Here is a 22,211-nt window from a genome sequence, read left to right as displayed (position 1 = left end):
TGTGCTTTGCCCTTTAAATCCTCTGACTCAAATATACTGCATGGAACTACCATAGTTCACGTAATTTAGGATGCCATGACTCGTAATACAGTCATTACTTCACAAGAATCAAGAAAGAATAAACATGGCTGATTAAACTACAACATGCCATTAATTACAAGATGCATCCCAATTTCAGGGCTATTAAAATGCACACTTCAGAATTAGTGAAATATGTCCATTTCCATTTTCAAATACATCCACCCAACACATCAGGACAAATTAAACAGCTTTTGATTAAGTAGTTATCACCAAATCTCAGTGTTCTTCCAGCCAAATTTTAACGCTGAGTTGGCTTCACCCAGACTCAGAATATTTTTCACCTTCTTTCCACGAGGTTAATGTATGTAAATATAATTCAAGAAGTTCTAAAATAAGACATATCCTCATATATTGAGTCTCTTCTAAGCTGGAGATAACTTGAGAAGTCAGAGACTGGGGAAGAACTCTAAAATCCTTGAGCTGAAGCAGGATGGAATGGCTGCTGGAATTATTCTTCCCTTGCCCAGAACTTGCTAAAAGGTTGGAAGGTGAAGGACATAGGGCATGCACCTGTGTGTGTAGTGGGGCAGGGCTTGCAAATACTTTAGAAATAAACTGGAGTATCCCAAACGCCCTGTGCCAGATGCTGCTAGACCCTGTGAAATGTGCAATGGGAAGAGAAGCCAGGACAGCCTGCTATCTGATGGCTTAGAACGACATATCTAAAAAAGAGAAGTGATAAAACTTCTACACATACCCAGCTCCAACCTAATAAAGTTCCTCAAGGAGTTCATGACTGCGATTTTGTTATAGTTTTACTCAGAGATCATGCAGGAGAAAAGGCTTCACAGAATAATCTGTTAAGAGTTCTTTTCTCACACGACTTATTTTTCCTTTATTATGCAGTCTGGGTTTTGACATTGAGATACACAGGTTCCATGTTGCCCTGTTTTCCCCAAAAAAGATTAAATGTTAATCCTTACATGTGAAATTAAGAGGAATTGGGAAGGCAATGCCATCAAAGATTTTGTGGGAGGTAAGGACGTTGTAAGAGAAATTGAAGTCTTTAAATTTTTTTTTAATGTTTTATTTATTTTTGAGAGAGAGAGACAGAATGCAAGCAGGGGAGGGGCAGAGAGAGGGAGTCACAGAATCCAAAGCAGGCTCCAGGCTCTGAGCTGTCAGCACAGAGCCCAACGTGAGGCTCGAACTCACGAACTGTGAGATGATGACCTGAGCCAAAATCAGATGCTTAACCGACTGAGCCACCCAGGCACCCCACTTTGTCTTTAATAATAAACAGACACAGGTCATTATGAAACTCTTAAGCAACACACACACATGTACATTAAGAATGGTGTGTGAAAGGGGCACCTGGCTGGCTGAGTTGGTGGAGTGTGCAAATCTTGATCTTGGAGTTGTGGGTTCAAGCCCCATGCTGGATATAGATATAATTAAAAATAAAATCTTAAAAATAAAAAAAAAAAGAATGGTGAAAAGTGTGCCCTTCATCCAAAAAATAATGGAAGAAATATACTTTCAATTAACTAAGTAGTCTAAAGTTGAGCGCAATTTGCAAATGCTTCTTGAATTCTGTAAGGCATATTCTCTGCCTCTCTCTCTCTCTCTCTCTCTCTCTCTCTCTCTCTCACACACACACACACACACACACACACACACACACACACACACACACGAACAGCAGCTTAGTAAAGTATCATTTTAAAACAAATTCTTCCCTGGAGAAAACTTATTGCCAAAGCATCTGGACTATATTCCAGAAGGCATTTAACAAGTTACTATCATTTCCCAGACTCACCAGAGTGGTGCTGGCTTTAAAATGAATTAAAATTTTCTTTAGAAAAACAAATTTCAGGCCTCCCACAGCCTTTGGAAAAGAAGAGTAAGTCAAGATTGGGGTGGCCCTAGCCACAACTTCTCTTCTTTAAAAAATAAAGGATTGTTTTCAGATTTCATCAACTGTAAGTATTCTTAGATCACAGCCCAATGCATTCCCTGAAAGACAGGTGTGGTTGAAATGGATTTTTCTACTTTTAAAGAGCAAAATGAATTTGACAAAGATAGTTCAATTCAGTAGTTAAGCATACTTTTGAGTAAATGGGCTGGCACAACAACAGGCTAGAAGAAAATAAAAATCTTACATCATACGCAAAAATTAATTCCAGACAGATTAAAGACAACCAAAAAATTTTTAAATCTTCCTAGAATATCTAAGAAACTACATGTACAATCTCGAGGTCAGGAAGATCTTTCTTAGCCAAGAATGAAAACACAAGAAAGAGACTTGTCTGTGCATATAAAAATTAAAAACTCTGAATGGATAAACAGAATATAAACAAAGTCAACAGATAAATGTAAGTAAGGAAAACTTACATAATATATGTAACATACACACACACACACACACACACACACACACATATATATAAGGAAACATATGTAAGGAAAACTTACATAATATACAAACAGCATCTAGAAATTGGCAAGAATGAGTCAACAAAAACCAGCAAAAAAGTATGATTTCAATTTGCAGAAGAGCATTCTAAGCGGTAATCATATAAAAAGGGCACAAAATCACTAACAGGGAAATGTAAAATAACATAGCAACAAGATCTCATTTTGTATCTGTTAGGTTTACAAATATTTTTTAAAAACTCTATAATAGCTAATGTTGACATGGATTTGGAGAAATGGTATTCTTACACATCAATGATGGAAACGAGAATTGTTACGGACTTTTTGGATAGCAATTTGGCAACATCTATTATATCATTTCTAGTTCTGTGAATTGTGATACTGGGATGAAAGACCCCCTTTCCCTCATATATATATTTTTAATGTTTATTTATTCTGAAAGAGAAAGAGAGAGAGAGGGGCAGAGAGAGAAGGAGAGAATCCCAAGCAGGCTCCGTGCTGTCAGCATAGAGCCCAGTGAGGGGCTGGATCTCACAACTGTGAGATCATGACCTGTGATGAAATCAAGAGTTGGGCACTGAACCAACTGAGCCACCCAGGTGCCCCCCCCATATGTTTTCTATAAAGAGTTAATTTTGATCTTTGCATGTGAGGTTAAGAGAATCAGTAAGATAGTGGTATCAAAGTTATTTTGGGGAAGAAGTAAAAGATAGAAATCATGGACTTCTATAGAAACAATGAGCAAATTAATGACTTATATATATGGGGGTTTAGTGAAATTCAGAGGCCAATAATTAGAAACAAATTGAACACCAATCAATAGAAGTATTTCCACACTGTAGAATATTGTGCAGCTGTGAAAAAGGAATGAATTTGTTTTACATCCCATGATTCAGAAAAATTCTCATGAGTGATATAAGCAAAAGGCCAAAAGACATGTATAATGTAATCCCATTTTTATACAGCAATGATAGATTTCTGTTTCAGTATGTGCCTTTGTATGTGTATATAATGTTGATGTGGGATTATGTGAGTATGGAGAAAATAGAAAGGATATGTACTGTACTATGTGAGTAGGCAGGGTTGGATTGGAGGAATAGGGGTTGATGTGAAGGGAGAAGGCAAAAAAACCAAACAAACCTAAAATGCACGCTTACGTAAAATTGTAATGTGTGTCTATGTGTGAACAGAGGATACATGAAAAGGACAGTCACCAAATGCTGACGGTGGTTATCTCAGGGTGGAAGGACCTCAAATTATCTTTAGTTTTTAAATATTGTTATGTATTCAAATTCTTTGTAATGAATGTATTAAGTTCAAAATCAAGGGCAATAAAGTTTTGTTTCACTGTGACAATTTAAAAACTAGATAGGTTAGACTTAGTTCATATATTTCCCTCCTCTTCTCCCTGGTCTCTACTCATTAGCATAAAACTCTTATAGTATCTACTGCACAGTATTCAACTGCATACAGTCTACTCATTGATCTCTTCCCAACTGAGTCAAGAAAAAGAGAGAGAGAGAGAGAGAGAGAGAGAGAAAAGACTGTGGGAGGGGTGAGAACAATTCAAAAACTACTTGATCTACTGTAAAGTTAATTTGAGGCTTCTTCTTTGACAGTAGAAAAGAATCTCAAAGTCATCTCGTACTTCACTTTTAGCAACCGTCACCTCAACCCACTGATAGAACTATTCAGAGAGTTCTCTGTGCCTAGTTAGTAAAGGGATATATGTATATTATTCCCCATCAATCACTGCGTATACACAGAGAATTAAACTGGACTTTCCCTCTTATCTGTGGTTCCCTTCTTTTTTTAAAACAATATTTTAGGGGCGCCTGGGTGGCGCAGTCGGTTGGGCGTCCGACTTCAGCCAGGTCACGATCTCGCGGTCCGTGGGTTCGAGCCCCGCGTCGGGCTCTGGGCTGATGGCTCAGAGCCTGGAGCCTGTTTCCGATTCTGTGTCTCCCTCTCTCTCTGCCCCTCCCCCGTTCATGCTCTGTCTCTCTCTGTCCCAAAAATAAATAAACGTTGAAAAAAAAAATTTTAAAACAATATTTTAAATTAAATCCAAATTAGTTAACATATAGTGTAATAATGATTTCATGAATACAATTTAGTGATTCATCACTTACATATAACACCCTGTGCTCATTCCAACAACTGCCCTCCGTAATGCCCATTACCCATTTAGCCCATCCCCCCACCCAATACCCCTCCAGAGCCCTCAATTTGTTCTCTGTATTCAAGAGTCTATTATGGTTTGTCTCCCTCCCTGTTTTTATCTTATTTTTGTTTCCCTTCCCCTATGTTCATTGGTTGTGTTTCTCAAATTCCACATATGCATGAAATAATATGGTATGTGCCTTTCTCTGACTTATTTCGCTGAGCATAGTACACTCTAGTTCCATCCACATTTTGCAAATGGCAAGATTTCATTCTTTTTTATTGCTCAGTAATACTTCAGTGTGTGTGCGTGTGTGTGTGTGTGTGTGTGTGTATGGTTCCCTTTCTCTTAGACATTATAATGAAGTTGACATTTACACAGATGTTCAACAGAAGAAATGAAATGACATCCAAGCCATCATGTTTGCTTCTCTCCCTATCTGGAAGTTGTCTGTGAATTTCTAGTATTTCCTCTCTCACATCAGCATTTGGGTTCTAAGCTTCAAAAGGCTCTCAAACTGCCCAAATGTAGCACTTCAGGGCTCATTATGGATTACCTGTAAAAAGAATGAAATATTTTTATAAACTTGTCAACTTATTCTTAACCCTGAAAACCAAATAGTGACGAACTTATTTGTCAGCTCAATTTCATGCAAAGCACAGGAATTTTCAACAATGAAGTAGCTGTGGGAACCTCTCCATGACTTGAATTCAAACACAGTTGTGAATACACAGCATGGATTTACTAAGACTTTCACGAGATTATTTTATTTTATGCAATGGAAGAGGATTCCTTCTTTCAGAGGACTGGCCACAAGGCAACAATGAACATAACACTTAAAACCAATATCCAGGTTGATAAATAAAAGCAATCATAATTATCCAATTTCAGGAATAGAGGGAATACCTCTTTATGAACATCAACTGAGGAAAAATAGAAGGAAAGTTTTAAAAAGTGATTAAACCCCACATGAAACCTGGAGATTACTTATAAACACTGCAGAAAACCAAGGGAAAAAATACTAGCATTTTATTTTTTATTACAGCTTTGAAAAACTCTACCAAAAAATGGAACAAAGAACTCATAAAACTCACAAAAGAAATATGATAAAATTACTGATGCTATTCTAATAGTAATCAAAGAAACACAAATTAGAAAAAGTGCCAATTCTTAAATGATCTAAATTGGCAAAGACTAAGAAATAACTACAATTTCAATGATGCACAAAATAATTGGCTTACTCAGTCACTACTAATGTACAAACTTTCCTAGATACAATTTAGCAACACATATCAACAATCTAAAAATAATAAATTCTGAATAATAATCCCACTTCCAGGAACCCCAAATAACTAAATGTTAAAAACTGACCAATTCAGTTACAAAGATATCTTCAAAAACATGAGACTCAAAACAACCAAATGTTTAACAACTAAAAAATGGTCAAGTAAATAGTGGTTTATTGGTAACAATAGATTCCCACTTAGAACAATTTTATTTGCAAACATTAATAATGAAGGAAAATGCTCATGATCTCATGTAAAATCAAAAACATAGTTTTCTCTCTCTCTCTCTCTCAATATAAATAAACATCAAAAAAATTTTAAAAAGGGGGGGTGGCGCCTGGGTGGTTCAGTCAGTTAGGTGTCCAACTTCGGCTAAAGTCATGATCTCTCGGTTTGTGGGTTCGAGTCCCATGTCGGACTCTGTGCTGACAGCTCAGAGCCTGAAGCCTGTTTCAGATTGTGTCTCCCTCTCTCTCTGCCCCTCCCCCGCTCACACTGTCTCTCTCTCTCAAATATAAATAAACATTAAAAAATTTAAAAAGAAAGTTTTTTATATGGCTTGGTCCCACTTTTAGATACAGTCTCCATTTACATGCCATGCCTGCATAATAGGAAAAGGTTAATAATGATTACATAACAAGTTATATAACTTCTGGAATTAAAGCTGATACTCATTTTTGTCATTTTTTTGGTCTATGTTTTCCAAATTCTCAATAATAATGATATCTGCAGAAAAACAGTAAATATCTTTTTAAAACACAACTACCAAGCCTCTCTGTCAAAAAAAATAAAGTAGGGGGAAAAAGCACCTTTAAACAACTGGACAATTATTCCCATCGTGTGTATCAGATCAGAAAGAAAATCTGAAAAGTATGCATGCCAAAAAAGAAAGTGAGAAGTGTCTTATAATAATAATTTCCCACAAATACATAACTTTTCATGGCTTACTTATAAAGTGCTTTCACATATATAGAGGGCCTTTAAATAGAACTGCTTTAAGGTTTTAGCTCATGCTCAAGGATGAAAACAGAAAAGTTGGAGCAAGAGGTTCATACTATTTAAGCTAAAGAAAAACCTGAACAAGAAGGTGTCAAGAATTTAGGGCTGGGGGCGCCTGGGTGGCGCAGTCGGTTAAGCGTCCGACTTCAGCCAGGTCACGATCTCGCGGTCCGTGAGTTCGAGCCCCGCGTCGGGCTCTGGGCTGATGGCTCGGAGCCTGGAGCCTGTTTCCGATGCTGTGTCTCCCTCTCTCTCTGCCCCTCCCCCGTTCATGCTCTGTCTCTCTCTGTCCCAAAAATGAATAAACGTTGAAAAAAAAAAAAAAAAAAAAAAAAAAAAAAGAATTTAGGGCTGAACGCACGGTTAAGTTTTGTGAAGGAAAAAAAAAGTGAGGAAAAAGCATCAAAGCACAAATCTGAGTGGCAGAGACTGCTAAACAGCTTCTACCATCCAATGCTCCGCTCTCCGGTAGTAAGAACCCACGGGTACTGTGCCCAGTTCCTTACTTTCCCGTCTACAGAAGAGTGTGTAAGTCCTCACCAATGAGATGGAAAGTGAAGTGCTGTGTTAGGAGTGGTGGTGAGGCAATTAAACTTCAGCTAAGGTCATGATCTTCTGGTTTGAATTCAAGCCCTTTTACCTTTCCTGCCGTATAAGATGCAGGCATGATAGCTAGAGCTCCAGCAGCCATTAAGCGCCATGAAGTGAAAACCACCTCCTAAGGATGACAGAGCACAAAGACATGAGGAGCCTGGGTCCTTGATCTGGATCTGCCATATCTATCCTGGAGTATATACCTTTAGACTCCTTTTATACGAAATGAATGAAATCTCCATATTGTATAAATCACTATTTTTTTTTTTTGGTCCTATTATACACAACTAAAGTTAACCTTAACTGATATACCTGGCCATGAGGAGCTTGTGAAAATTTCTTCTGATCCTATCTATTCTCAGTGGCTCTCCTGTCTCCCAAAAAATGGGACCAAAATAAACATGAAAACAAGAAAGAAAAAAAAAAAAAACCCAAACAGAAGAGTATCTGTATAAAGCCTCATGTTATTTACTTATTTTTAAGTAGGTATTCTGAATCTTCTAGAGCTCTATTTAGAGATTAATTAAACTGTTTTTAACTTGGGTCTGGTGCTTGATTGATTTTGTGGGTCAGTGGTTCAAGGTAAAATGGATCTTGCATTATTTCAAACATTCACCTGAAACAGACTAAAAGTGAAGACCTTGAAGCCTAAGCTTCCCGAGGACCAGGAATGACAATGGAATGGATGTTAGTTCTTCAATTTCAACCATCCTTTGCTCATACATTGCTGCTAAAGGAAGAGTGAGGCAATTCAGGGTGTCAGTCATGAATAGAACATCCTTCACAGATGGATATCCTTAAGTTACCCACGTGGGCTTCCTCAGGCATTTCATTAACCTTTTTCTGAATGGATGACAGAATGTTATAACCAGTGAGTGCTTCCTAACTACCTACAAGGTTAACAGAATATTTAAAAATAGAAAAGTAAACACTTACCTTTTTTCAGTTACTTTTAGATATTTGAATCTAGTTCCTTGCCAAGAGGAAAACACTGTCAATGTGAACTAATTATCAAGAGCCTATTCTCACTTCTAACACCTTAAAGTCTGGTATATAGAAAACTCATATTTAAAAAATGTCTGAGCAAGGATGTTTTCCTCTACTGAGTGGAGAAAAACAGAACATAACTTATTTTAAATCTTTACAGGGAAACATCCTTCAGCACTGTTCATATTCCCTTCTACACTGTAACTAGCTTAATCGTAATAACTTACTGAAGATGTTAAATATTAACCTAAATAACAAATATCTTCATAAGACTTCGCATTGTACTTTAAATTCAATAACTTGGTATTTATTAAACAACCATTAAGTCATCAAAGCCCAACTGGTATTTAAATACTTCAAACTAGGCTTAAGAATTAGCAGAATCAATTAAAATGACTTGCCCTTTAATTATAAAGTAATTCATCCACAACACTGGAAAAAGGCTTGGGAACATTGTTTTTTCCTTCTTCTACCACCATGCAGTATCCCTACAAGGGCATAAAAGGAAACTCACTGTCTGGGATTAAGACACTAAGGTTTCAAGTCAATCTTGGGGCTATTCTAGGAAGATGACAACTGTACCAAATTAGCAGTTGTAGTTTCATAACACTATTTAAACCAAGTGGCTTACTTTGCTTAGAAGTAAAATCCCTGGTACCCTGGGAACATGAAACATTGAATAGTTAAATAGTTAGCTGACTATCCAATCAGTCCTATTCTTTATTATAGCATAAGAGTTGACCAATTCCAAAGATTTATGGTATTCTAGTCCATATAAGATTAGAAATTCAATGACAGCTACATGTTAATATGTAGAGGAGGCATCTGAATTCCAGAACAAAAGAACTAGCAAGAAGCCAAAGAATCTAAAATTGAGTTGAAATTTCTAGAAATAATTTAGCTAAAACATTAATAACTGGGGCACCTGGGTGGCATTAAACTTCAGCTAAGGTCATGATCTTCTGGTTTGAGTTCAAGCCCCATATTGGCCTTGCTGCTGTTAGCACAGAGCTCACTTTGGATCCGCAGTTCCCCTCTCTCTCTGCCCTTCCCCTGCTCATGCTCTCTTTCTCTCTCTCTCAAAAAATAAATGAAAAACATTTAAAAAAATTAAAAAATAAAATAAAATATTAACAACTAATGATCCTAAGAATCATTATTTCATCATGATGGTCAACTAAGTCTTTATTTTCCCTACTGCTAATTTTAGGACCTACCATCTTAGTTTCAAGTTATGTATTTACGCACATGTCTAGCTCAACTGAAACAAAAGTGAAATTCTATTTCAAACTTACAGAGGTCGCAGATGCTTTAATAATACAGACGTATTGGACCTGAAAATGTTTAATACTGAGATTTGCTCACTCATTTATTAACTGCTTATGGGATATCTCTTCTATGTCAGACATTGTGCTAGGAGCTGGCAAATAGCAAAAATAATTGTTAGATACCTTTAACCTGAAATTCAAGTAAACATTTTTGTGCCACTAGGAGTAGGGGTAGGGGCTGAGATGTGGGGGAGCATCATCATGTGGAAATGTCTTCTAAAAGGCTTAAATCTCATAAGATTTAAAATATTTTAGTATTTTCTATTTTGTTAAATATAACAAAATGATACATAAACCAGCAATAAAAGTTATTTTTCAAGTTGCATAGCATAGCTGGTGTTCTTAAGATTGATAATCCTGCTGAAGACCAGAGGAAGTTTATGAGTCTTCTTAGAACTGCAGCTCAGTGAGTAAAAAGACAGATACCTCAGGAATCTCAAACAAAAATAAACGAGTTTACAAGCTGGCCTACAAGGACTTGCCGCTTCAATAAGGCAGCCAAATGAGCAAAAGAGAGTCGAATGCTCTTTAAACTATGATATGGTTGATCAAATGGTCAAACCAGTTTTCCTTTTACAGATGACCAAATGTCTTAAGACTTCCAAAACGGCCATCTTACTTGAAAAACAAGAACACCGAAAGAGCGATATCCAAATCTTGTCTTGTGGGTCTAAGTGCTTATCACTGTTCATGGTCTTCTAAAAGGTCCTTTCCTATTCTTCCATAATTTGTAGGCATGGCCAATTAGAGGTGATAACTAGAGGAAAGTAAAATACTATGGTATACAAAAGAATACTCAAGGGACTTCCTTCATCACCCATTTGGTGCAGAACATTACACAAGGCATGTTTTTCCTAACAGTTATATAACTATAAGTGCTCAGAAAATCATCATCAACCCAGTAAAAGCAGTGATGAATATCTACTAGAAAGAGATTCAAGTGGGTTGGTAGCATTTGGTCAGACTTGCATGTGATTCTGGATTAAGTTAAAAGCTTCTTTCCTAACTTCCTGCTCTTTCCCAAATCCAATCTTGGGTTAGTTCACAACACTTTCTCTCTGATAAAAACCTTACATCACCTTTTTATAACCTGTGGATTACTAGATCTCAAATACTCTGAGGGAAATAGGCTAAAGTCACCCTTCCCTCAGTATCTTTAGCTTTACAAAAATAATAAAATACTATTTGGTGGACTTCAGTTGCCTAAATGATACACTCTGAAGCTTCTCTCTCAACTGGTCTGCACCTCCATTACTCCAATCTTATCTATGTGCACTCTTTTGCAATACACATGTATTTCACATATATTATGTGTTTAATTATCACAGTAAGCAGATACACAAGAATGCAGGTTGCATGAGCACAGAGGTGTCTGTTTTATTCAATGTTATTGTCCCCATATTTGTAACAGGGCTTCATACACAGCAGGGACTTAATAAATATTGATTGAACAAACTAATCAAAAACTATGAGATACATGGACCAGTATAATATATATTTTTTCTCCACGAGAAAACTACAAATCAAAGGGGTTAGACTTGACCAAGAACACATAACTATGAAATGGCAGCTCCTATAACTGAACAGAGGTTTCTAAGACCCAAATCTAGCATCCTTTAAACTACTGTCTCTCCTACCTGGGGCATGCATATGTATGCATGTATGCATATGTATGCCTCTTACAATATAGAATGTCAGGGAAAATGAAACCACAGATAAGCACATCTTCTGGGAACAAGATTCACACAAAGTTAATTTAGAAAAAATATATATATAAAACATCAATCATGGAGGTTTTGAGAACGTAATTTCAAAAATAAAACACAGATCTAGAAACACCTTTGATATCTGCAAAGAGCCACATGGAGCCTCCCTGAGTTCAGTGTCCATGTTTCTGCTCCTTCAGCCTTACAGGCACTTAAATGGTAGTTAGAGAAGCACTTCAGCACAAAGCCAGGACCAAGTTCCCACAGTGCCAACACACCTGGGGATTAGCATCAGCTCTGATTCCTCTGCACATCTGGAAAGGAGAAGTTGCTGTTGATCTATCAACTGCAGCTGCCTCCAACTCCTACTATCTTTTTCTGTCTCCCTGTCATTCCATGCAGGCTCAGTCTTCCTCTTCCTTTCAGTCAACAGGACCATAAACTCATCTTTCAGTGATCTAGGCAATCATTCTTCGAACAGGGGGTACACGTTTGATGCAAAGCCAATACTTCCCATCACAGCTGTCAGGGAATCAATTTCCAGAGCCACAACTTCCCAATATTCTCTGGTCTAAAAATTGACTTGCCTGGCATCACAGAGAGACGTCCAACCCAGGATGAATAGAAGCTGTCCTCCACCACCTCCCCTTCCCAAAGACCCTTCACCCACTTTACAGAAACAATGCATCTTTAGATCTTTCTTAACTGCATTACCCCAGGGTGTAAAGACCTCAGGGCAACTAACAAAGCAATAAATAAAAACCCTACTGCATGTAAAGGATTGAGTCTTTAGCATTTGGGTAGCAATGCCTTTTCTAAATCAGGGAATTTCCAATTCTTTGTTTCAAGCAACCAGAAATATTCAAATATGAAAAGGCTTAAGGTCAAAAGAAATCTAAAACACTGGGTTTCAATTTATATATATATATTTTATAACAGAAATAATGACAGAGTGATCCGTAAGACACTTTCAAACATAAAAATACATTTCATTAGGATAGAATTCTGTAGCAGAAGAAAATGGGAATATAAATTTAAGGAGAAAAAGGTATAAAAATTTTAACTGTTTAAGAAGAACTTATTCATGCATTTTAAAAAATGAAGGATACTGGGAATCACTTATAGACCTACTAGAGTTTTTTTTTTTTAATGACGTAACAATTTAAAAGGTCAAGATTTATAATATACTGAAAGATGACATCCTTTGCAACTGTTTTCACTTAAGATGAAAAGTTTCAGCAGTCAGCTTAAAAATATGCTGAGGGTACAAACTTCTACAGAATCGTTCAGGAGCTACAGGAACAAAAAAGTTGGAAGAACACTGTTCTAGACTAATCACTGGAGCCTTTCCAAGGTGAAATAATTGAAGAGACAGAGAATGTTCAATTTCCCTACCTAGTTTTGAGTTAGGATGGGTTGGAGATTAGCATTTGCTCCACCCTCTTCTTGGTCAAAAACAGATGTGTTGAACCTGGTTCTACAGCCAACAGTTTCCAAGATTGATGACCAGGTTAAATATCTGATCTCAGCTGTATTGCTGCTGACTGGGGTTAGCTAGCCTTTGCCTGTTGAGCATGTTTCTCACCCCCGTAAGAAGAATCACTACTTTTGAGTACTTTTCTTTGTGTTTTTCAGAAAAATTCATGAGGCAATACCATGAAGGCTCATTATTCTGTATTTCTCTTATCTTATGATGACAAATTTCACCCCTGGGGATGCAATGTTGACTGTGTGTATCTGACTGGCATTTCATAAGTAACATGCATAATGCAAAGAACTGGAGAGTTCTTTACTGTGGAGTTAATATTTTAAGTATGGCAAATGTACTGAGGAGTGATTTCAACAGGCACATCTAAATACATAAGCCCTCACCTCAAACACCACGTTTTTCCTTCTTTTTCTGATTTCATACTCTCTTCTTCCCCACTGCTCCTTTCGTCTTTTCAGCCACTCCTCTGGGAAGCAGAAAGTAGTCTAAATATGATGGATGAGGCCAGCACTTAATTCGGTGTCTACACTGTTTGAAAAATATTGACTTTCCGGTCCTCAAACTCTCAGAGAGACAGTGGGGCTATTTAGAGTAGACATTAGACCTACTCTAAACCTACTCCCATTTAGTATGAGGAGGTAAAGTTTGAGATAAAAGGTCTTTCTTTAGAGTCAGAAAGTTGGCTGAAAATCCCACTCCACACATTTACCAGGTATGTCACTCAATTTCTCTGAATCTCAGGTTCCCAAAGTCCTTAAAATGGGGTGCTGAGTATTTGAGACAATGCATCAAGCAATGAGAAATGTACAGCACGTAGTAGGCATTCAATAAACAACAGTTATAAAATTAGACGTTTAATGTTCTTTAATGACTGCTTCAAATTAGCCAATAGTTCTCTCTTGGCATAAGGTCAACTAGTGGCATGTTTTTCAGTTTCTTTCTGGTCTCTTTTAAAATCAGTGATTTGGAAAATGACTACTTTTCATGGCTAAGTATAGGGTGTGTGTGTGTGTGTGTGTGTGTGTGTGTGTGTAAAACATACCTGCAGTACTAAAACTGGCAAAAGGACAGACACAGAATGAGGACTGCACAAAACTGGAGATTTCACATACAGCTTTTATAAATATGGCGGCATATCCTTAATATGTTCTGGGTGCTGCTGTGGAACATGGTTAAAAATAAGCATGGAGTCAATGATCGACTCTTTGAAAGACTATCCAAATTTAATTGGTAAGCTAACACTTTTCCCTCATCATATTCATTTTTTTAAGGATATTTAACACTGTAAGGCTGTGGGGAGAGTGGTGCTCCCCCAATTCTCATGTGTATCAAACTCAAAAAAGGATTCACATATACTTATTCAGAAAGGCAGGAATATATACTAACCTGAACAAACAGATTTATGGGTAAGGGTATTCATGATATCACAATTTGTAACAGCAGCTCATGTCCACCATTGGGGACTAGACTGTTGGGTATAGCCATCCGCTTGGAATATTATGCAGCTATTAAAAACAAAAAAACATTTTAATAAGATGGGATTGTTAAGTGAAAAAACCAAGGTATAAAGCAGTATTTGGCTGGGATTCCAAATTTGTGTGAGTCATTGTGATTCTCAAGTGGTAATAAGCGAAAATTCACAATAAAGAATTGGAATTACAGTGATCAAAATCCATTCCACAGCTTGAAAGGGCACAGTGTTAAGACTTGCTACCCACGTCCTAATTTTAAAAAGAAGTGTGGGATGAGTACAGTGCTGATTCAGATCCTTCTTATGAATGACAGGGATAGGACAGCAGATAATAAAGCTAAAAGTTAGGTCTGCAACTGACATTCAGCCTCTTTAAACTTTCAGTTTAATGAAGCTTTTGGGTGACTTTTATACCACATGCATCAATGCTCTCTGCCTAGCTAAGGGTTTTGGCAGAGTGTGCAGTGATGAGAGAAGGTCGGAAAAGGTGAGGACTCCTAACCTTCCAATATACACATTTTTGCACAGTGGAAGAGGAAATGAAACTGTGAATACACATATACCCACACATACAAATTCAGACCTGCAGATATATAGTTATATAGTTAAAGCACCACTTTCCCACCCCCACTGTAAACAGGAATGCCTCAACATACCACCTGTCCTTCTTCCTGAGTTCATCTGCACTTCATTACTAGTTTGAAAACTCCTAGTTTATTCTCACCACTACCAAGACCAACCAAACAAGGATAGAAAGCATGCCATGCTTGTTTTCCAGGATTCATGAACTTTCCTGCATTGATTTCTCCCATCAGTACTTCAAATGTCTAATCTAACCCCACAGATTAAGAAACAGAATAAAAATGCCTTTGGACATTTACACATCTCACGTTACCCACTCTTGTTACTCCCTTTCTGGAGTAACCCGAACCCTTGTGACTTGAAATGACATCTTTCTGCTCAATGCTCTTCTGACTTGGCCTGTGTGACCACAGCTCTATCTGCTTGCCTGCCAGCCTGGGCCCAAGGGCTTCCCGCAGCCCTACAGCAGAGCAAGCATGTTTCTGTGAACAGTCTGAAATCACATGAAGCCCAAATCAACTGAAGTTATAGTGAAAATACAAAACAAAACACACCTGAATGGACACCTTACATGGTACAATTCAAACTGACAGGGGTCTACTTGCTTGACACTCTGCACTTGTTTGCAGAGGTCACACTGCAGAACAAACAGCTGGGGGACGTTTGGCTGGTTTCTGGTGGTCAGTTTCAGAAAATACAAGCATTTCTTAATTCTGTGCTCAGGTTCCAAATCAATATAGGTTTTGGTCACTTAATTTTTTTTGCCAGGCTGGAAATGTGCTAAGCTAATAATTAACCTTAAGCATACCATCACTTCTGCTAAAAACATTTTCTACACTCAGCCCCAAATTACTTTCAGTTCGGTTAAACAAAACAGACAAGCTGTAATAAAAAGTCTCTGAGAAATGTGATCCCTTTCGTTGGTCACCCAGGAGCTTTTCCTCTTAAATCTGCTGCTTCTTGTGGGGGTGGGAGGGGGGTGGGGGGTGGAGGAAGGAAGGAGAGCATCCAAAATAAAGATGCCACCCAAAGCACAATGATTTTGTAAGAAAGTTGCCTAAGATAACTCTTCAGGGTTTCCCAGGTTGAGTAATTCCTGCAGGAGGGTGGGGAGGGACAGCTCGCCTCCAAAATTACAATCTGCAGAGGTTTCCCCAATGTTGATTTTTTTTTTTTTTTTAAGGCGTCCTTTTTAATTACACTGCAAGGGCTCTGATTTTCCCATCTCTAGCTGTTGCTGGGGGTAGCTGAGAGCAACGCGCCAGGGCTGCGGCAGCCGCTCGGGCCAACTCCAGCGCCGGGGGTGGGGGTGGGGGTGGGCGGGCAGCCCACTCCCCACCCGGTCCCACCCTCCCCAGCACACGCGCGCACACCCGTGCCGAGACTGCGGTCCGCGCCGGTCTGCCCTGTGCCGGCGGCCGGGCCGAGACTCACCGCTGTCCAGCCGCGCGATCTGGGGCAGCCGGTAAGTGCTGACCAGCAGGTCGAGCGGAACGGCCACCGAGCTCCACTTCACATCCTTGAGGCTGCAGCCCAGCGAGGGCGCCGGGTCCATCTTCCCCGCCTCCTCTTGCCCCGCGCTCCCGCCGCCGCCGCCGCCGCCGGCACCACCCGCGCCTCGGCGGCGGCCGCTGCTCGCGCTCGCGGTCTAGGGCGCGCAGGAGGCGCCAGGCACTCCGGCCGCGGGCAGCTCGGGGGCACGGCGGCTGAGGCGGCCGGGAGGGATGGGGCCCGCGCCCGGCTCAGCTGTCGCTACGCGGCATGGCCGGGACGCCCCGCGTGCCCTCAAGCCGGGAGAGGACTCGCAGCAGCCCCGCGGCTGCGGGCGGCGGCGGCCGGGGTGGCTGCGGCGGCTCCCGCTCCGCCTCCTTCTCTGGCCCCGGGTCTGCAGCTGCGACGGCCGCCCGCTCGCCTCCTCCTCCTCTTACCCCTCCTTCCCTCCGCCTCGAGCGTGTGAGGAGGAGCCGCGGGTCTGAGAAACGCCATAGCAGCGCTCCCAGCACTGACCAACAAGGTGCGAGCAACGCCTGCGCAGCTCGGGGAGACGCCGCCTCCGCCTCCGCCTCCCCGGCGCAGCCCGCTCCGCCTCCCGCTCGGCCTCCGCCTCCCGCGGCCCGGCGGGCTCGGCTGGGCGTCAGCCTCTCGGCCGCGGCCGCCGACGCCTGCGGCTCGGCGAGCTCTGCAAGCTTTAGCTCTCGCTCCCCCGTCCGACCGCTCCGGCGCCCTGCAGCCTCGCCGGGCGCCACGGCGCGCCCGGACTCCTTCGCAGCCCAGGGCCCTTCCCGGAGCCCAGCAGGAGCGGAGCAAGCTCGGGAATCTTTCTCTCAGTCGTGGCGTCGGGCACGGCCCCCTGCTGCTCCTCACTCTGCCACCGGAGTTGCTAAGGCCACAGAAGAGACCTCTTTGGTGCTCACCTCTTGAGAGTGCCACAGACAGACCAGGCGGGGAAAGGCAGGCGTGGAGCAAGAGGCCGAGCCATTCTCCCCCAACCTCACAACTCTGTAAACGGAGCTGGAAGTTAATCCTACCAGTCTAGACTTTGCTAGGCAGCCTGGAAAAGGCCGAAGCACCCAGATGGAGAAAGGTGATTATGAATGATCAGTGCCCACAGAAGGGAAGGTGCCCATTGGGTTCAGTACCTTCGTTGTATGGAGACCGTGGGGGTATGAGGCCACTGACCCCCATAAACACGCCAAGGGAAAGAGCAAACGAGGTTACGGGGCCTTCTGCGGCCAGCTGTTTTCACATGCTTTTCTCAGTCAATTCCCTTCGATCTTTAAGGTTGGGATAATTCCAGTTTTCTAGACACTCGTACCTAGACATTAGGTAGTTTGGCAAGATTACACAGCTTGCAGATGGCAGTGCTAGGATTCAGACACACAGTTTACTTCCCAGGATAAATCGTCCTGTTTCCCCCAGTATTGAGCATGGCCTGCGCGCTGCGGGACATAGCTCAGAAAGTAGAGGTGGCTGTTCAATTCCTGTTTACTTAAGCCTATCCTGACTTTTATGTGCTAATCCTTTTTTTAGCATAGTTTTACACCTGGAGAGGTGAGTGGTTCTCAGGTGGAAGGCTTGCATATCAACTCTGTTTTCCAACACATATTCCATGTTCGGTGCATGATAAAACAGACCGAGCTGCTTCTGCGTCGCCCACCCAAGAGGTCTTGAAAACATCCTGCCGCCTCTCAGTGGGCGGACTTAGGTCTGTGTCAGTGAATAAACCACTCTGTTAGCAACTGAAGAAAACCCCCAGGTTTTCAGAAAACCACACCTCCTTTGTCCTCTCACTTTGAAACATTGGCAATACTTTTCACAAAAATTTTTTGCTGCAAGTTTTGACTTTTGTGTCATGCACATCATTTTTTTTTTAAGTCTTGGAGAAAAGTGGGAAATATTTTAATATATTACCCAGAATCACAGGTCCATTAAAGTTACACGATTTTGCTCATATAAAGAAGAATTTTTTAAAACCCTAAGGAGCTAGGGGCGCCTGGCTGGCTCAGTTGGTAGAGCATGTGACTCTTGATCTCTGTGTCATTAGTTCCAGCCCCACCTTGGGCATAGAGTTTACTTAGTAATGATTTTTTAAAAAGAAGAAGAAAAAGAGAAGGAGCTAAGTGCCAGCTATTTTTTTTTTTCTATCTAAATTATTTTTTAAAATACATTATATTTTGGGGGGGTTTAATTTTAATTCCAGTTGGTTAACATACAGCGTTATATTAGTGTCAGGTGTACAATACAGTGATTCAACAGTTTCAAACATCACCCAGTGCTCATCATGATCTAAATAATTATTTTTGGAAATAAAGTTCAAACTCTGAAAATGACATAGGAAACACTTAATAATGGGCAGGGTTGGGGTCCTTCACCCAGTAAGTAGATCCTTAAACCTCATATGATAGAATGAGTTTTTAAAAATCATTTTCTGCTGTTATGATATCCTCTTTAAAAGCTTCAGGGAATAGCATTACTGTAGTTCCCTCTCATGCAAGGGTTGGTGACTTAAGAACTGGAGACAAGATAAAAAGTGAAAAGATTAATGCAGTCAACTTTTTTTTTTAAATCAATAAAGGACTTACATTAGATTTGCTCTTATTGCTGACCTAGCAGAAAAGGTTGCATTTTAATCTTAAGTATTAAAGGGAAGACGCTTTAACGAGCCACAGATTCTTATGTAAGTCTCATGTCCTAAAGAATACTTACAGAAAGATCTTATTTGTGATATGGAGAGAGTTCTGGTTAAGCTGTGAGGAAGGTCAGCTAAGAAAGGTAGTCTTTCAGTCTGGCTGAACTGTACTTCGTGAGGAAGTATGTTTCTTAAGATTGTTGGACCAATGCAAACCGTGTATATAAAGGCATAACAACAGGATGCAGGAGCAAAACTTACAGGGTTTTGTAGTTTTTTAAAAAAGGGAGTACCCAGGAAGTTTTCTGTAAAGCAAAAGTCCATGTCCCTTGTGTCCTACTGGGCACTTTATAAAACTGAGATTTATGGGAGGCAACACATTATCATGACTAAAAATACCAACTCCAGAGCCTGATGGCATGGATATGATTAGTGCCTCTGTTTCTATGTAGGATCTTGGGCAACTTACTCTTTCCTCCTCTGAAAAATGAGGATAATTGCTATAGGCTGAATGTTAGTGTCCCTCCAAAAGTCTTATGTTAAAACCTAATCCCCCAAGTGATGGTGTTTGGAGGCAGGCCTTTGGGAGGAGATTAGGGCTATGAACCAGTACGTGGCCCTCTTAAAAAATTTTTTTTTAATGTTTATTTATTTTTTAGAAGGAGAGAGAGTGTGTAAGCAGGGGAGGGGCAGAGAGAGAGAGAGAGAGAGAGAGAGACAGAGGGAGACACCAAATCTGAAGCAGGCTCCAGGCTCTAAGCTGTCAGCACAGAGCCCGACCTGGGGCTCGAATTCACGAGCCTTGGAGCCGTGAGATCATGACCTGAGCTGAAGCCGGCCTAACCTACTGAACCACCCAGGCGCCCCAATAAGTGGTTCTCTTTAGACATGGAATCTTAGAGCACATTGATCTTGGACTTCCCAGCCTCAGAACTCCGAGCAATAAATTTCTGTTGCTCACAAGCCACCCAATCTGTGGTATTCTGTTATAGAACTTGAGTAAGGTAAGACGATAATAATAGTCATTGTTTCATAGGGCTGATATGAGAATTTAACCATTTAATATCTGTTGAGCATTTAGAATAGTGCCTGACACATGGAAGTGCTATGGAAGCATCCACTGATATTATTAAAAGAAGTATTGGCTTTGAATGGGGTAAATTTTAGAGAAAAGATGAGGCGACAAATGGAGCTGTGAGGTAATGATTAGATTTGGGAAGAACAGTTTATATTAGCAAGAAGAGGAACATTCCTCAAATGGGAAACCCAGGTGGTTGCTCCCAGCTGTGAGACCTCACCCCCCAAATCTAGAGTCTCCCACCATGAGCCAGCCCTGCTGCACAGCAGATCCACGCAGTGACCTTGATGACTCTTCATATTCTGATCTAATGATGTTGATAAAGCCAAGGGTGAATCAGGCACATGATACTGTAGAACTCATATGAGGGATGCTTCACAGCTTCCGAACTGTGAAACTACTATTTTGTTAATTCCCTGCATTATCAGCTTTGAAAAATAAAAATATTGCATGTTGGTTTTCCTCATATCAGCGTGTCCTGGGGCACATAATATGCTAGCAGTCAATTGTGATATCAAAGTTCACAGCCCCAGTGGTTTCTAGGTCTCTAAACTCTTTCCCTTTCAATTAATTTCCACGCCATTGCCAGAGTTGACTTAAAAGTTACTCCCTGACTAAAACCTTGTATGGTATCTGTATTCTCACTGTCTGTGGAATATAATGTAAAGCCTTCTGCATGGTATAAAATGTTCTTCCCGGGGTGCCTGGGTGGCTCATTCGGTTAAGAGTCCAATTCTTGATTTTGGCTCAGGTCATGACCTCATCGTTTGTGGGTTCGAGCCCCACATTGGGGTCTGCACTGACAACGCGGAGCCTGCTTGGGATTTTCTCTCCAGTCTCTGCCCCTCCCCTCTTCACGCTGTCTTGTCTCTCTCAAAATAAATAAATAAACTTTAATTTTAAAAAAGTCCCTCCCTTATGTGACTGAGTCTGCCTCCCCAGCCTCATTTTGGTTGACTACCTTCCGACAGCCTGGAATCTAGTAGCAGTATCTTTCTGTAATTACCCAAAGGTACCATGCTAATATACAGCCACAAGAAGTCGTTCTGTCAGTGTGGTACCCCTTTCTCTCTTTCTCTTCTGTGAAACTCCTATTCCATCTCCAACTACAGTAGTTCTCCCTTCATCTGCAGTTTTGCTTTCTATGGTTTCAGTAACCTGGTTAACTGCAGTCCAGAAGCAGATGATCCTTCTTCTGACCAAAGGTCAGAGGTCACAAGTAGCCTGTCTCAGTTCCTGCCTCTCTCACCTCACTTCATCTCATGCGGCCATTTTATTGTCTCCTGTCATCACAAGAAGAAGCGTGAGTACAGTACAATAAGATATTCTGAAACAGGCCACATTTACATAACTTATTACAGTACATTGTTATACTTGTTCTATTTTATTGTTATTATTGCTAATCTCTTACTGTGCCTAATTTATAAACTAAACTTTATCATAGGTGTGTACATACAGGAAAAAAAAATAGTAGAGCTAGGGTTCAGCGCTGTCCACAGTTTCAGACATCCCCTGGGGATCATGGAAATATCCTCTGTGGATAAGAAGAGAATATCATACTTGTATTTCGTGAAATGCTATGTCTCCTCCTGCAAAATGCTGACCACTTCTTTTCCTGTATTCCCATTGTACCTGGCAATACCCCCTTTTTAACTGTGTTAATTACACTGTGATTTATTATCTGTTGTTATGTGCGCTTTCCCTGCTAGACAGCAATTAACTGTGGCCACTGAAAGTGTATTTTAGTCACCTCTGTTTCTCCAGCTCCTGTCACCATGCCTGGCCCATGGAAAGTGCTCAATTAATGTTTGTCAGGTTGAGTAACAAGCTGAGTCATGAGTCGTCCTCTGGCTCTAGATTATTTCATAGGTCACTCCATCTCTGAATTATAAACAATTATTATTTATCAAGTCCAGAAAACAACAACATTTCCTATCAGTT

General features: G+C 40.5%; 1 protein-coding gene and 1 long non-coding RNA gene across 2 annotated transcripts in view; one reads left to right on the top strand and one right to left on the bottom strand.

The window, feature by feature from the left end:
* Nucleotides 1-16,573, bottom strand: part of LOC124517614 (uncharacterized) — a 138,460-nt gene extending 121,887 nt beyond the window's left edge. The window contains exon 1 of the long non-coding RNA XR_006963511.1: nucleotides 16,498-16,573. This is a non-coding gene — a long non-coding RNA (uncharacterized LOC124517614). The remainder of the gene's footprint in view (nucleotides 1-16,497) is intronic.
* A 251-nt stretch (nucleotides 16,574-16,824) lies between these two features.
* On the top strand, nucleotides 16,825-17,484 carry LOC124517534 (ethylene-responsive transcription factor ABI4-like). The gene has a single exon (XM_047086872.1). It carries the CDS (start codon nucleotides 16,825-16,827, stop codon nucleotides 17,482-17,484), a length of 660 nt encoding a protein of 219 aa, XP_046942828.1.
* Nucleotides 17,485-22,211: the final 4,727 nt, after the last annotated feature.

The sequence above is a fragment of the Lynx rufus genome, unplaced genomic scaffold, assembly GCF_022079265.1.
Source record: "Lynx rufus isolate CCGP_SWC_20201006 ecotype Redwood Valley unplaced genomic scaffold, mLynRuf1.p SCAF_22, whole genome shotgun sequence".
Taxonomy (NCBI): Eukaryota; Metazoa; Chordata; class Mammalia; order Carnivora; family Felidae; genus Lynx; species Lynx rufus.
Note: the sequence above shows the minus strand (reverse complement) of the source record. Positions and strands in the feature narration are given on the sequence as shown.